This window comes from Sciurus carolinensis, chromosome 1, assembly GCF_902686445.1.
Source record: "Sciurus carolinensis chromosome 1, mSciCar1.2, whole genome shotgun sequence".
Lineage (NCBI taxonomy): Eukaryota > Metazoa > Chordata > Mammalia > Rodentia > Sciuridae > Sciurus > Sciurus carolinensis.
The window spans coordinates 44,270,390-44,285,931 of NC_062213.1; the positions used below are offsets into that span (position 1 = coordinate 44,270,390).

A 15,542-nucleotide genomic window follows, 5' to 3' on the forward strand; every position below is an offset into this window, starting at 1 on the left:
CTCCCGTGGGGCGTCGGGGTGGGCAGGGTTGGCGACCGAGCCGGAGGAGCGGGGAAAGGCGGGGCCGGCGGCCGCGCCAGGATCTAGCGTAGCTGGTGCCGTTAGGGCACCCTCTCTTCTCGCTAAACACCGACTCTCCCTCTCCCGTCAGCCTCCATGTGGCGGTGCGTGTGCGCTTCCCAGTGATCTTGACACTGAAGATCGCGAAGGATCTCATAGGTATTTTTTTCTTTGCTATGTCATCGTAGTCAGTGGTGGCAGGATAACTCTGCAGGCCCTGCTCGTTAGGCTTGAGAGGGGCCAAAGCGTTTTAGTTAGATTTGAGTGCAGTCACCCAGTGGTGAGTTAGGGTGGAATGTTCGCCCTTGGGACGGCGTAAAGGAAAGGCACGGAGGTTGGGCGGTCCTGGTTAATTTGAAGGCTGATTTTGGCCGAAGGTCTTGGCGACAGCATCGGATCCCACGTAGCAACTTTGGCCTGGCGCAAAAGAAGGAAGCTCTGACCCTTGGGAGTGTGGACAAAGGCTTTGGGCTATAGAATCGATGCCTTCGGATGATTGCCGTTTGACGATGATGGATGTTTATGGGAAATCCTGTGCCCTGTGGATTCGTCTTCATTTACAGTTCCTCCTGGGGACCATGGCCTTTGGTTTTTATTTTAACCATCTACATTACAAAAGGCAGATCATCAGAAAAAAAAATTGTGGACTGGGTAGATTATTTTTTGCAGAAGTTCACGTTTAGAATTTGAATATGCTTCATCATTACTTTGGGTTTTAAGAAGTAGTCCCAGGCAAAGTAAAAGAATTTTCTCTCCTTCACCATGTCTGGAAGATGACTTTTTATTTGCCAGTTAAAATCATACGGATCTGACATAATACTCTTAAATTGAGTCCCCCTCATGTTTTCCTTTCAGTCTTGATTAGAAGCTGCACATTTCATATTGTTTAAAGTGGTGATTAAGTGGAGTGAAGCACTGGATAAAATAAGCAATTTAAAATCCGCTTGCCCTCAAATGAGCTTTTAGGGGTTCATTTCCTTTTCATAGAAGTTCTAAAAAAATCCCTGTCCTTAACCCAAAGTCACAAAAATACTTTTGCATTCATAACTAGAAAAATTTTAGGAGCAGGGTAATTTATGTTTTGCTTTTTGTGTAATGTGTTAATAGAATTTTCTGGAGAGTTTGCTTAAGAAAACAGCATATTGGAACTACTTGAAAACAACTCATTTTGAGAGCTGGTCTTTTATAGGTTGTCTCCTAGATTTGTTACTGTGGAGGGATAAATGATACATTACCCTAGTATCTCAAGGACAAGGAAGTTTATTACTTATATTTAACTGTGGCAAATTAGAACAGATTGTTTAAATAATGTGCTTGAATTGGAATTCATGGGATTTGTGCTTATGAAACTACTTAGCTAAGATTGTTTTAGTTAAAAAGATATTTAGGTAAGATAGCAAGTTAGGATATGTTATTAGAGATTTCTTGAGTTTGACTTAGTTCCTTGTAATGTCTCTAATTTTGCTTTGCTTGTAAATGAATATATGTTCTCAGGGTAAATCCCTTTTAAATTAAAAAAAAAAAAATCTGGGTACAGACAAAATGATGCTTGTTTAATGCTGCTTTGTAAAATTTAAAAAATTAAAAGTAGCCAAACCAGTTTATATAGGAGTTTTGGAATTTTAACATGGGCTAGTTTTTCAGAAGCCATTTATAGTTTTTGTTGAAGTGTTTGTTGTGGATATTGGTTTGTTGGAAAAACTAGATTTATATTTTTTTAAAAATTGTATTATGCAGATAGTAAACCTCACCAATATTTTTCAGACATAGCTTGTGCCAGAACTCAGTTAGCTTGTAGTATAATCCATTCATCTATGGATTCTTTTTAAAGGAATACCATCTTTCAGTCCTTAAGGGATATGTCCGTAGACTCTGGTGCTTAAGTAATGGGTGAAGCCAACATGTATTTACACATTAAAGACATGTTGATTACAATTATTAATTATAATTTGGCAGGTCTTAAATACTTTTTTGGTAAGACTTCATCAAGGTGTTAGCTTGGATATCCATAAAAGAATTAGATGCAATTTTTCTACAAAAATGCATGAGATTTTTCATTTGCTAATATTGGTAATCCCAATAATCCAAATTATTGAATTTGTGTTATATTTTTACATCTATACATTGTTTTCTGAGTTTCCTTAATAGAGTGCAGGATAGTGATTCAAAGTGGACTGATGATATTGGTGTGATAAGATTTATATTTAACTCAACATTCAGATCAGTTTTAATAGTTCTAGGATTATTGCATAAGGAATTTTTAATTTTAGGGTTATTGCCTTGATTATATTGGATCCTGAAATTTGGTTCTGTGTTTGGAATATAACGAACTTAAAATTGTGTCTAGTAGTATTGGTTTTGATTTATTGCTTTAAAATTTTGTTTCTGAATTTCAGGCTTTGGTGTTGTATTACTTGGTATTTATTGCATTATTTTGAACAGTGTGTTTATTTGATTTGGTCTTAGGTTTTGAGGTGGAGGAGAATGGCAAGAGAGTTGGACATAAATATGAATTAGATGTTTGGATTTTCATTGGGGGAAGTGTTGGAATATTTGTTGTTTTTAAATTGAGATTTTATTTGGATAACATTTTTGTTTTGTTTTTTTTTTTTAAAGTGGATGTAAGCAGCCAGAAGGGCTGGGGATATAGCTAGTGGTACAGTAACTCCCAGGGTTTGATCCCCAGTATGGGGTGGGGGCAGAGTGGATATAAACCTTCTGTACATCAAAATGCATAGACCTTAAGGATAGAATTCATTGAGCTTTGATAAATGTACATACCCTGTAACCATCACTGCACTTAAAATATTTAACATTTCCCTCATTCTATTTTCAATCAAGAAGTAGTATAATTTTCAGCACATTTTTATTTTAAAATACTTTGTAGATGTCTACATTTGGGTTTTGCACTTCCTTTTTGCAGAGGGATAATTAATGTTGCCTTAGAGTGCCCATAATTGCAGTTCCTTGTTTCACTTTTGATAGGTAATTCTGAAATGGATATCCTAATCAGGCATTGAGATCAATTACAGGGTTCAAAGATTAATTATATTTCATTTTCTTTCCACAGTTAAGTTGCTTTTACAGAATTAACAGGTCTCCAAGAAATAAGAACAGGTAAGACACCCAGAGTTTAAGGCTTTCACGAGGCTTGACAAAAATCATATAAAACAGAATAGTACATCTTGGTACTTATGGCTTCGTTTTGTCTAACCAGTGAAGGCCAGTGTTAGGCCACATAATATCATGAGTAGACATTATATACTGACCATAGATGGCTTTTCTAAATCTATAAAACTCATTGTGGTTGGTAAAATACTTTTAATCTCTTTCACATTTAGGAAACATGTTTTTCAGAATGAGTCTGAAAGTAGTTTGGTCTTGTTGTGAAGTAGCATTTGGCAGACTTACAAAGGACGATTTGATATTTTTGATGTTCCTATTGTATAGGATGGGTGATATGAAATGTTTCTTCAGGATAGTTGGTTTATTTGTATGTTTAGATGGATGGGAGAAAATTTATTCTTTGTTTTCTTTAAGAATTAGTTAAGATCAATATTTTTGTGAACTTGTATCTTGTTTTCATTTGTAAATGCTGAAGGAAACGGGAACCAGGTAATTATTAAGTTTAGTGTGGGTTAAGGTACTTCAAAAATAAGACTTGCTATTATGTGTACCTTTTGTCTGCAGGTCATTATTGCTGTGGTTTGAGCTCAGCATGGCTGTAGTCATCCGTTTACTGGGGCTTCCTTTTATTGCGGGGCCTGTGGATATTCGTCACTTCTTCACGGGATTGACTATTCCTGATGGAGGAGTGCATATAATTGGAGGGGAAGTAGGGGAGGCTTTTATTATTTTTGCAACAGATGAAGATGCAAGACGTGCCATAAGTCGTTCAGGAGGGTTTATCAAGGATTCATCTGTAGAGCTCTTTCTTAGTAGCAAGGCAGAAATGCAGAAGACTATAGAAATGAAAAGAACTGATCGTGTAGGAAGAGGGCGACCAGGATCTGGGGCATCAGGGGTTGGCAGCCTATCAAATTTTATTGAGGCTATGAAGGAAGAAGAAAGTAATTCTGGATATGGCTCTTCAATGAATCAAGATGCTGGGTTTCATACTAATGGTACAGGACTTGATGATTTAAGGCCAAGAAAGACAAGGCCATTGAAGGCCGAGAATCCATATTTGTTTCTACGAGGTCTGCCTTACTTAGTAAATGAAGATGATGTACGTGTCTTTTTCTCTGGCTTGTGTGTGGATGGAGTGATTTTCTTAAAACATCATGATGGCCGAAATAATGGTGATGCCATAGTAAAATTTGCTTCGTGTATTGATGCTTCAGGAGGTCTTAAGTGCCATAGAAGTTTTATGGGTTCAAGATTTATAGAAGTAATGCAGGGCTCAGAACAACAGTGGATTGAGTTTGGTGGTAATGCAGTTAAGGAGGATGAAGTCGTCATAAGATCTGAAGAACATTCTCCTCCAAGAGGAATTAATGATAGACATTTTCGAAAACGGTCTCATTCAAAATCTCCCAGAAGAACACGTTCTCGCTCCCCTCTTGGATTTTATGTTCACTTAAAAAATCTGTCGCTAAGTATTGACAAAAGAGATTTGAGAAATTTCTTTAGAGACACTGATCTGACTAATGAACAGATTAAATTTTTATATAAAGATGAAAGAAGAACACGATATGCCTTTGTGATGTTCAAGACTCTGAAAGACTATAATACTGCTCTTGGTTTACATAAGACTGTTTTACAGTATCGTCCAGTTCATATTGATCCAGTTTCTAGAAAGCAAATGCTGAAGTTCATTGAATGCTATGAGAAGAAGAGACCAGAGAAAGAGAAGCCTGGACATGTTTCACAAAAATATTCTCAAGAAAGCTATTCTGGCCAGAAGCTGTGTATATATATAAGAAATTTTCCATTCGATGTTACAAAAGTTGAAGTGCAAAAGTTCTTTGCAGACTTTTCTCTTGCAGAGGATGACATTTACTTGCTTTTTGATGACAAAGGAGTTGGTTTGGGAGAAGCACTGGTGAAATTTAAATCAGAAGAACAGGCTATTAAAGCTGAACGTTTAAAACCGAAGAAGATTCTTAGGGACCGAGGTATTGTTAAGACTTATATCTGAGGCACAAATGCAGGAGTTTGGTGTAAATTTTTCCTTGAAGTCCAGTGAGAAAATACAAGCCCGTTCAGAGTCACATGATAGAGATGACCATTCCCATTTATTTGACCCAAAAGACCCACCTATATACTCAGTGGGCCCTTCTGAAAACTTTAGGTATCAGCTAGAGGACTTGAGGCAACTAGATAACTTCAAGCATCCCCAGGGATATTTCCGACAGCCTGATAGGCGCCCTCCAGAAGACTTCAGACACTCTCCAGAAGACTTCAGATTCCCTCCGGAGGACTTCAGGCACTCCCCAGAGGGCTTTAGGCACCCTCGGGAAGAGCACTTCAGGCGGCCTCCTGAGGAAGACTTCAGGCGGCCTCGGGAGGAAGACTGGAGACGGCCTCTTGAGGAAGATTGGAGGTGGCCACCGGAGGAGGACTTCAGGCGCCCACCAGAGGAGGACTTCAGGCGCCCCTGGGAAGAAGACTTCAGGTGCCCCGTGGAGGAGGACTTCAGGCGTCCTAGGGAAGAGGACTTCAGGCAGCCCCCTGAGGAGGACTTCAGGAGACCCCCTGAGGAGGATTTCAGGCATTCCCCTGAGGAGGACTTCAGGCGGTCACCCCTGGAGCACTTCAGACGACCACCCCAGGAGCACTTCAGGCGCCCGCCCCAGGAGCACTTCAGGCGCCCGCCCCAGGAGCACTTCAGGCGCCCGCCCCAGGAGCATTTCAGGCGGCCACCCCAGGAGCACTTTAGGCGGCCACCCCAGGAGCACTTCAGGCGGCCACCTCCAGAGCATTTCAGGCGGCCACCCCCAGAGCATTTCAGGCGCTCCCGAGAGGAAGATTTCAGGCATATGCCAGACGAAGACTTCAGGGGCCCTCCAAATGAGGACTTTAGGCACCCTCCTGATGAGGACTTCAGGAGTCCCCAGGAAGAAGATTTTAGATCCCCTTCCGATGAGGATTTCAGGCAGCTCCCGGAGGAAGACCTCAGAGAAATTCCAGAGGAGGATCCTAGACTTCCTGACAATTTTAGACCTCCTGGTGAGGATTTTAGGAGCCCACCTGATGATTTTAGAAGTCATCGCCCTTTTGTGAATTTTGGTCGCCCAGAAGGTGGCAAATTTGATTTTGGAAAGCGTAATATGGGAGGTTTTCCTGAAGGGAGATTTATGCCTGATCAGAAGTTAAATTGTGGTTCAGGTAGAGTAACTCCTGTTAAGATAATGAATCTTCCATTTAAAGCTAATGTTAATGAAATTTTAGACTTTTTCCATGGTTATAGAATCATACCTGATTCAGTTTCAATACAGTATAATGAGCAAGGATTGCCTACAGGGGAAGCCATTGTAGCTATGATAAACTATAATGAAGCCATGGCTGCTATTAAAGATCTAAATGATAGGCCAGTTGGCCCCCGCAAAGTTAAGCTAATTTTGCTTTAGAGAGCATTTCTAAATTCAGAGTTTTCGTCCCACAGTATTGATGCAGTAAAATGCATTTTTTAGAAAAGTGTTTTATTTTTAGTTATATGGTGAAACATTTTAATTTTGACCTGTGCATAGAAAAACTGTAAATAGTAGAATGTGAACCTGGTTCTTTTGCTTGCAAATTGCCATTCATTTTTTTTTTTTCTAACTTAAAATTATATATGCTTTTTTTTCTTTGGTAGGGCAGTGTTCTTTAATTTTTGTTGATGTTATGGGTAAACCTCAGACTTGTATGGAGTTGTAGATGGGGAAAATACATTTTATATTCACTTTTATTTCATTCTGTAGTCAACGTATTTTACTGAAACTGTATATGGAAATGGTCAGTGACTAATTTTTCAGGTTTGGCATTTTCATTGCTACCTGCCTGCAGAATTCATGCCCTCTGGTCTGAGATATAACTGTGTTAAGGTCTCCTGTTAATTATAAATAGTTCAAAATGGACAGACTGTGAACTTGAAATTTACTTATGTAAAAAGCTTAGGGAATTCTTAAAGTTTCCATGTTCATAACTTTGCAAAGTTTTATAAAAATAAAAAAATTGCAACTGAAGAGACTTAACTAATTAACTTATTTGTATAAAAAAAAAAGAATTGCAGCTGGGTATTATGGTTTTTCAACAGCTACATTAAACTACATTTATGATGGGAGGGACCAAACATTCTAAAATATGTGTAGTTCAACGGTTTCTGCAACATCTTTTTAATCAGGTTGATAGATTAACATGAAATATTCAAAAGATAATAAAAATAAGAATGTAATTACAGGTGCAGGGGGACTCTCAGGTCTATGCTGGGAAGAATTTGATAGATGGATATAGTTTTTCTAGGAAGAAGTTACTGATGATTTATATAACTTGTATGTTTATTTTTAGGTTCTTGTTATTTTAGCTTCAAAACCTTGTGTCCAAAGACTTACTCCATATAAGATTGTAAGATTGATTTTTTACTTGGATATTTAACATTTAGTGTAGACATTTTGCAAATACTGGATTGGATTTTCTTTACCCATAGCAATTTCAATGACTGACATTTTTGGACCACTTTCTATGTGTTAGGCATGATAAGTGCTTTATATGCACGATCTCAGTATTCCCTTAGAGGTATGGGATTAATTATTTACCTCTGTTTCACAAATGAGATAATGAAGTTTAGAGAGTTAAGCAACTTGCCTGAAGTCACAGTAAGCCATGGAGCCATTTTCAACCAAAACAGACCACTGACTCGAGTGTGTTGTTTAATACTTTCACTGCCTCACTTAGTTAAGTAGTATTTTTAATTTCAGGAAGACCATGCTGGAAATATTTTTAAGGGTAAATGATATTTTCTTATCTTCATTGTCAGTTTAAAAAATGATAAAACTAGGGTGCTCAGACATTGTTAAACAAGGAGAAAGTAGCTTTAGGAGTTTTTATATATCCAGGGTTTCTCTTGGGATACTTTATATTGGCTTCTAATTCAAAATCTTTCATTTCATCCAACATGATTTGACTTTGCTTGGCCTTTCATAGTTTGTATAAATATAAAATTAATTTTCTTCAATTCCTTGATCCAGGGATTTTCCACATTGAGTAAATAAAATAATAAAATTCAAAGTTTAGGATATTATAGAGATAGACTTAAGTACTTATTCAGGTAGTACCTTTACATATCTCAGGTTAATTTTCATTGATAGAAATTCAACAGAAGCCCACTTAAATTTATGTGGTTAGTAGTGAATATTTTGTTTATTAGTAGAACAAATTACTTAATTTGGTTTTTAAAAAGCACCTCAGTGTGGCTCTTTAAACTAGGAAGTAAGGTTATAGATAGAATGATAAAACTGGAATATCTAAACCAAGCACAATAAACAAAATAGAAATCATATTTTAAATTGCTTCATGATTTTAGATGGTTAATTTTTATCAAACTTTCCTGAGGAATGGATGGAAGACTTAAACCCACTCCACATAACATTAAGCCAAAATAAAGCTTAAAGTGAAAAATCACCTAATATGCAATTGCTTTTCATACTGGGCTGGGGTGGGATGGTGGAGGTAGATGAGAGGCCAGCTATGGTAAACACAAGTTTGTATTTTGCTTTTGAAATTAAATGATGTTATCTGTAACTTAATATTTTTCAACTACATTATTAAAAGTTTATTATAGATAGCTGACTTGTACTGGTTGGGAGCCATTTTTGCCCATCTCGTTCCCACTTTGCCTCAGTGATATGTTGATAACTTAAATTGGCCATGGTAGGAGTTACTTATGCCAAATTGGTAAATGTAGCATACCAGGGCATTCCCCTCTGTCACTCCAGAGAACCAGTTTATTAGCACATCACAATTTTAAACATACAGTGTATTAAATCAATAATTGCCATTTCAAAACCAGTTTTCCTCTCTGTCCTGTCCACCAGTGTATTAGGTACACTGGAAGTAGCATATTAATTCTCTATGATGGAACCCGGTGGTATTTTGTCTTAAAGCCAGACATTTTGTCTAAAAGGTATCTAAAAAATACTAAATCATGTTTAGAAAGTAAACCGAATCCCATGATCAGGAGATAGGGAGTATATTTCTGTCAGTCAGGAGATAGGAAGTATATTTCTATCAGTTACTGAAAACATTGTTAAGTGCACTGGTTCTTGATCTACTTATTAAGTAGATGATCCTGTTGCCTCTATCTTTACATTAAGTAGCAACTGTTTAGTGGACTGCATTAGATACCGCATTTATATTTATGATGTGTAATTATATATGAATTACTATCACTTGATCAGGATGATCCTAACATTAGTATTCCTACTTTAAGAGATGAAGACCTACAGGCTAAGTAGCCTGTTGGGTTGATTACTTGCAGCAGGGAAGCTAAGAAAGGTTTTTACATTTTTAAATGTGGCTACATCTTAAGTGTTTACACAAGTAAGTGTATATAACCTTGGTTTTTGCTTCGTGGACCAATAAATGTGAAATACTTATCATCTGGCCCTTTAAGAGTAAGTATGGGGATGGGGAGATTAGCTCAGTTGGTAGAGTGCTCACAAAGCCCTGGGTTTGATCCCCAGCACTGCAAAAAAAAAAAAAAAAAAAAGAGTAAAGTATGCCAAACTAAGTTTAGTCTAAACAATGAAACTTAATTTTATACTGATGAAGGTATCTAAATTGGTAGTGTTCCTTTTCTTAGAATATTTCTTCAAGGTAGGAAGAGTATATGTTTTATTCCAGAATTATCTGTTGATTGCTTCATGAATTAGGTACAAAATGTTTTAGCTGTGCAGGTGAGGCACCTGTTGCTTAAGCAAAGTTAGTACTTAGTAAGCAGCAAGTGAAATACTATAACCCCATTTTTTCCCTCTGAACCACAACTCCAGATTTACTGAGACAATAAAAATCCAATGATAGCCTCAGTTTAACAGTATCCACTTATTTAGCATTTTAAAATGTTTTGATAATTTTCTGAAAACATTGAAATAATTTTATTAGTACTCTTCTCAAGAACCAGTACTTTGTTAAAAACAGAACCATGAATGACAAGTCAAAAAAGCTTTCTAGGAAGTCTTTATTTTTCTGTTGTAAATAACTGATTTTTCCAGTTACCACAAATGATTTTATAAATTTCATAATTTTTATGTCTGACTTGGATCCATGAAATAAAAGAGTAATTCCTCCCTAAAAGAAAGTGACTATATGTCCTTTCATTAACTTGATGACAGACTGGCAAAATTTTGGAGTTTTTAAATGATTCATGGTGTTCCAAGATAAGGCAACATTCCAACAAATTACTTGTCTTCCAAATTGCAGTACCACATATAATGATGTAGTATCATAGCACTTTTATTTTAAAACCACAATTAGGTTAGGTTTTTTTAAAGACTAAAATATAAGCTTTATGGATATTTGTAAAACCTGTTGTCATAGTGTCTCAGTACCTTTATTGTATTTGATTACATGGTTGTTGAAAACAGTAAATTTACTATCAAATGAAACATAAGGTTTTAATAAAGGTAAAAGAAAAGCTTTCTACTGAAGGCTTTGTGGAATAGAATTTGTAATCATACCTTTTCTGATGTTGAAAACAGTCTTAAAAAGAAGCTATGAGGAATTGTTAAATCTTTTGGTTTTTGTTATCTACTATTGCAGCTTCAGCTAGGTATAGTGAATCTGAAATGCTTTGAAATACATAATTTTTTTAATGGAACTTACATGAAAAAAATCACCACTAGGGTAGGGTATTGAAATGACTGGGGCATACTGTTTTTTAAAACCTTCATTTTTGGTCAGCATAAATTCCTTTAATTATTTTTCCATTTCTAGTAGGATTTCATTTTGAGGTGAAACCCATCAAGTGAGTATAAAGTCTTACAATTTAGTAATCCAGAATTTCAAGTCATTTAAGATGAAAATGGAAGTAAGGTTTACTTAAAATTGATCTTCTTCTGTAACATCTAAGTCTTCATCATCTTCATCGTCATCTGCTTGTTGATCCTTTCTTAGCCGACAGGTAGCTATCTGTTAAAAATTAATATTTTTGAAATAAAAATACTAATTAAAATATTTTTACATGCTTGGTATCTTTTTATATACCCTTATAAGGGTACATAGAAATTTATCATATACATGAAATTAGCTATTTGTTAGTTCTAGTTGGTTAGCTGCCAGTAAGTACTTCAGTAACAAAATACAGTCTATTACAAATGTTAAAAAAAAAAAAAAAAGTGTTAATTCTTGGATTGCAAAATAGCATTTGTAAATCATGGGGATGGCAAAAACAGAAGCATACTTCAACTAGATATCGCACAGAAATAAAAACATGGCACTGATATAAAAACAGTGGGACTTGAATGAGTTGAGAATCTGAATTCACCAGCTTATGCTGGGCATGTGCCTAAAACCTTCCTATGGGTGATTATAACTCCTAGGCAACACTTCTGGTTGTTTCAACTCTGTGCTCCTGGCATCCTGTATGTAATGCTAGGGATGCTGTTTGATTAATATCTTAAAATGACAGGACAGTACAATCCTCTCCCCAGGTTACCTAGTCCCAAGTCGATAGAGCTAAGGTTGAAAATCCTAGGATATTGTACTCTAAAAGTGCTGTACAAATGTTAGTTAACTTAGGTAAAATATTTAACTAGTTCCAAATAGTCAAAACTTAGTATGTAATATAATATTAAATTTATGGAATATATGTGCAAAGCACTTAATGCAGAGATAATAAAATATAATTTGGTTGGGGGAAGAAATACATAAATATAAAGCAGAAAATGAGTGCTTAGAAGAGAAATGAAAATAGAAGGTAATGAGTCAAATTTATGTAAAAGTTGTACTTGGAAAATATTTGTTCAGTTTTAAATTCTGAAGGCTAGCTATGGAAAGGTTATAGTCTCTAGACTAGAGTTTGCCATGCTATGGTCCAATCACTCTCAGGCTTTCTGGATGCTAGAAGAAATGAGAAAACTGGCTCGCTCTTTCTCTAAAGAGCTGTGCTTCTGGAGTCATGAAAATGTTCAGCAAAATTCATTTTTTGGGTAAATTCAAGAAATAATAGAATTAAACTGACTTTAGAATGTATGCTCTTCATATACAAGACAACAAATCTACATTAGCATTCTTCTGTCTCTGCCATCTCCGCTTTCAAGAGTTCTGTTTCAGAGAAGAATGTGACTATGTAACAGAATATAACAATAGTGCAGTTTTCCATCACTTACAGAATAGAAAATAGCTCTAGATAGAGTGAATTATATGACTGAAGGAAAACATTTTTAATGCTGAATAGCTCCAAAGGCAGCAGCTTAAATGTTTTTTAGCTCACCTGTCCTGTTCCAGAAACACACTTAGCTGACAGTGATCTCTGAAGAGGTGATTTTGAATTTGCTCTTACAATATCTAAACGAGATGAATAATCTTGTGGATACAGAGAATTTCGGAAAACCTATTGCAATGATAAAACAGTATTATAAAGGAGATATTAAATGAAAATTTAGACAGTCAAGTTAATCAAGATTTTTTTAAGCAACCCCCTTCATGGACAAAATTTGAATTATTGTGGATTTAAGAGGATAGTCTAAGAAGATGAAGGCTTAAAAATTGCATTGGAACTGTGTGTGATCATGGGGGATATAGGCAGTAATTAATTATGAAACAAAAACTTGAGTGCTTTTACCAGGAAATTGCACAAGTTCTGGTCCTCAAAGAGTATGCAAGCTAGTAAGGCAGTTGTAGCTCATACCTTTGATTCTTTTTGCTCTGCCTTTTCTCGACTCATCAATTTAACTTCATTGCAGCATTGCTATGGAAAATCACATAAGAGTAAACTGGAGCCACTATTAATTCATGGATTCCAGCCTCATTAGGATCTGGAATGCCAGGACCTGTCATGGCATGTTTTTATTCCCTAAAGAGAGTACTTCCAAATCTTAGCACTCTAGTAAACTTTCCTATCTATTTTTTTCCCTCCCCCATATCGCTCACATACACACTGACAAGGTTATCAGGTGTGAATTTCTTCAACTTCCATTTTTCCTCAAAGTCTTCAGTGTATCCTTATTTTAAAAAGCAAACATCATCCTGATCCTTTCCAATGTTTATTTTTCCCTTAGAACTTTAAATGTGCAAAAATATTCATTTTTCAGAGCTCCAGATTAGTTTTTTTTTAAACTTCAAGGTATGGTGGGTGTTACTCCTTAAATTTTTCTCAAATATTCTACTTCATCTCCATTTTTTTAGCGAACCATAATTGGGCTTTCACTTTCCACAAAAATTGCCTTTCCCAAAATCACCAAGTTTTTTTTTATCTTCATCTTTCTTGTCTATTCCTGAAGCTTTTCTTTTCCATGCACTAAAAACCTCTTTATCGTGCTATCTGGCTAGATTTTTGAAAACTAGATTTCTTCATATCTCCTTTCTGTTGCTTATGCCCTTTCCCTTAGGCTACTTTTTTAAAAAAATGAGTGTTTCCGGCTGGGGTTGTGGCTCTGTGGAAGAGGGCTTGCCTAACATAAGTGAGGCACTGGGTTCAATTCTCAGCACCACATATTAAAAAAATAAAGGAATAAAACAAAGACCTATCAACATCTAAAAAAATTTTTTAAAAAATGTTTCTCTGGAAGATCTTATCTATAATGTTTAATTAATGGCCAACCCTTCAATCAATTCTCTGTATACTCCACATACACTCTTCTGATGGCCACATTTCATGCTTCCAACTCCCTCCTGTTCTAGACTAGCACTGTCAAATAGAATTTTCTAATTTGATGGAAATGTTTAATGTTGTTCTGTGCTGTCCTAAAAGGAAGGTGCTGGCCATATGTGGCTACTAAGCACTTGATATGTTTATGTGGCTGAGGAGCTGAATTTACACTTTATTTGACCTTAAATAAGCCATATATACCTAGTAGTTATTATATTGAACAGTGAAGCTCTACAATCAATTTTATTGTGAAAGACATTAGTCTTTCTACATTACCTAGTAGATTAAATTATAGGCCTTTCTCCCTAAATATCTTACCTGAGTACTTCAATTTTACAGATTATAGAATTTTCTTTATAGCCTACTTAGATTTGCCTGAAGACCAAAAAATGTATTATTTCTCTATTTAAAAACATTTTGTGGTGGTTGACTACTACAGACCAAGTGCTTCATTCAGGTGACATCCAAGGCTTAATAAACTCATGGGTCATCACTTGTAGTCAACATACTTGCATGGAGAACATGATGTTATACTGTGCCTTTGCAATGCCAGCTCCTCAGCTTGGGATGCCAGCAAACTGATTCATCCTTCAAAAGCCAAGTCAAATGCTGTCATTTGCTTTCCCCTATTCTCTGGCCAGTAGCTCCTACTGTTCTTATTCTCAAGAATAGTTACATCAGTTTTTAATGGTGTAAGTGTTGCTACAACTACTGCAGGGAACCCTGTTTTCTTTTTGCAAGTCCTCACAATAGATGTTAATTTCATTCACTTGCCTAAAGAATTAATTTAACATAAACTTAAACCCCATTTTGTGGGGGGGAAAAAAAGGAGACCCAAATCAAGCGATCTCTCTACACATTCCTTTAAACCTTAGAGAACTGCTAGACACAAAAGGAAACTTAGAAGGCAAGACTTACAGTTTAGGGCAGTTCTGGTATACTAATTAAGTTAGCAGGTTTCTAAGGACTAAATTCTATTTTGATGCCAGAAAGAAAACTGGCATCCAGGTATGATATAAAAACTGGATGACTTACTAATCAATTGATATTTGGAGAAGATATATTTTTGTTTGAACATTAATTTTTTAACTTTCCTAGCAAAGATGAAATAAGCAGAAAATGGAAAACATGGAACTTTTGGGATAAGTTTAAAACAGTTAAGTATTATAATTAGTCTCCTATGCAAAACAACTGGTCTGCTGTTGAACAGATCAACAAAGATTAATTTATTGGCAATAATGCATTTTCCAACATGATCCAAGATCTCTTTTAGGCATGAATCTCAAGATCTGAAATGATTGCACAGAAGTGATTTTTGAAGGGAAAAATGGGCCCAACATTACTTATGTGAAGAACAAATAAGGTAAGATAGTTTGAATGTAACCAGAGTGCCTAACTGCAAAACGTTGACTGATGCTGGAATAAAATCTCAGTGGTTCTCAGAAAACATGGATTACATGGAATAACAGTGAATTATTTCTCTGTCCCTCCCTGTGTATTTTCTGTATTTCAAGAGTCCTTGTTATTTATAGGATCCTTCCTCCTCTTGGGACCTACTGGATATAATTTTACTTCCCTTGGACCCACAACTCAAGACTGTTCCTCTCCACAGCTGGTGATGGCAGAATAATAACAGGGTATGCTTTTGGTTCATTGAAGGAATGCTTGTACCCTGTACTGGGTAAACTATTTA

General features: G+C 36.1%; 2 protein-coding genes across 2 annotated transcripts in view; one reads left to right on the forward strand and one right to left on the reverse strand.

The window, feature by feature from the left end:
* Rbm12b (RNA binding motif protein 12B) lies at nucleotides 1-11,384 on the forward strand. The gene is given in 3 exon segments (XM_047529719.1): nucleotides 1-219; nucleotides 3,751-5,149; nucleotides 5,151-11,384. Coding segments are annotated over 2 exon segments (2,853 nt in total). The 5' UTR covers nucleotides 1-219; nucleotides 3,751-3,778; the 3' UTR covers nucleotides 6,633-11,384.
* The window catches only part of Cibar1 (CBY1 interacting BAR domain containing 1), a 21,063-nt gene continuing 15,723 nt past the window's right edge, over nucleotides 10,203-15,542 (reverse strand). Inside the window, exons 8-9 of the mRNA XM_047529733.1 lie at nucleotides 12,473-12,592; nucleotides 10,203-11,169 (exon numbers count right to left, since the gene is read on the reverse strand). Of these exons, the coding sequence (XP_047385689.1) occupies nucleotides 11,080-11,169; nucleotides 12,473-12,592 (210 nt within the window). The 3' untranslated portion in view covers nucleotides 10,203-11,079. The remainder of the gene's footprint in view (nucleotides 11,170-12,472; nucleotides 12,593-15,542) is intronic.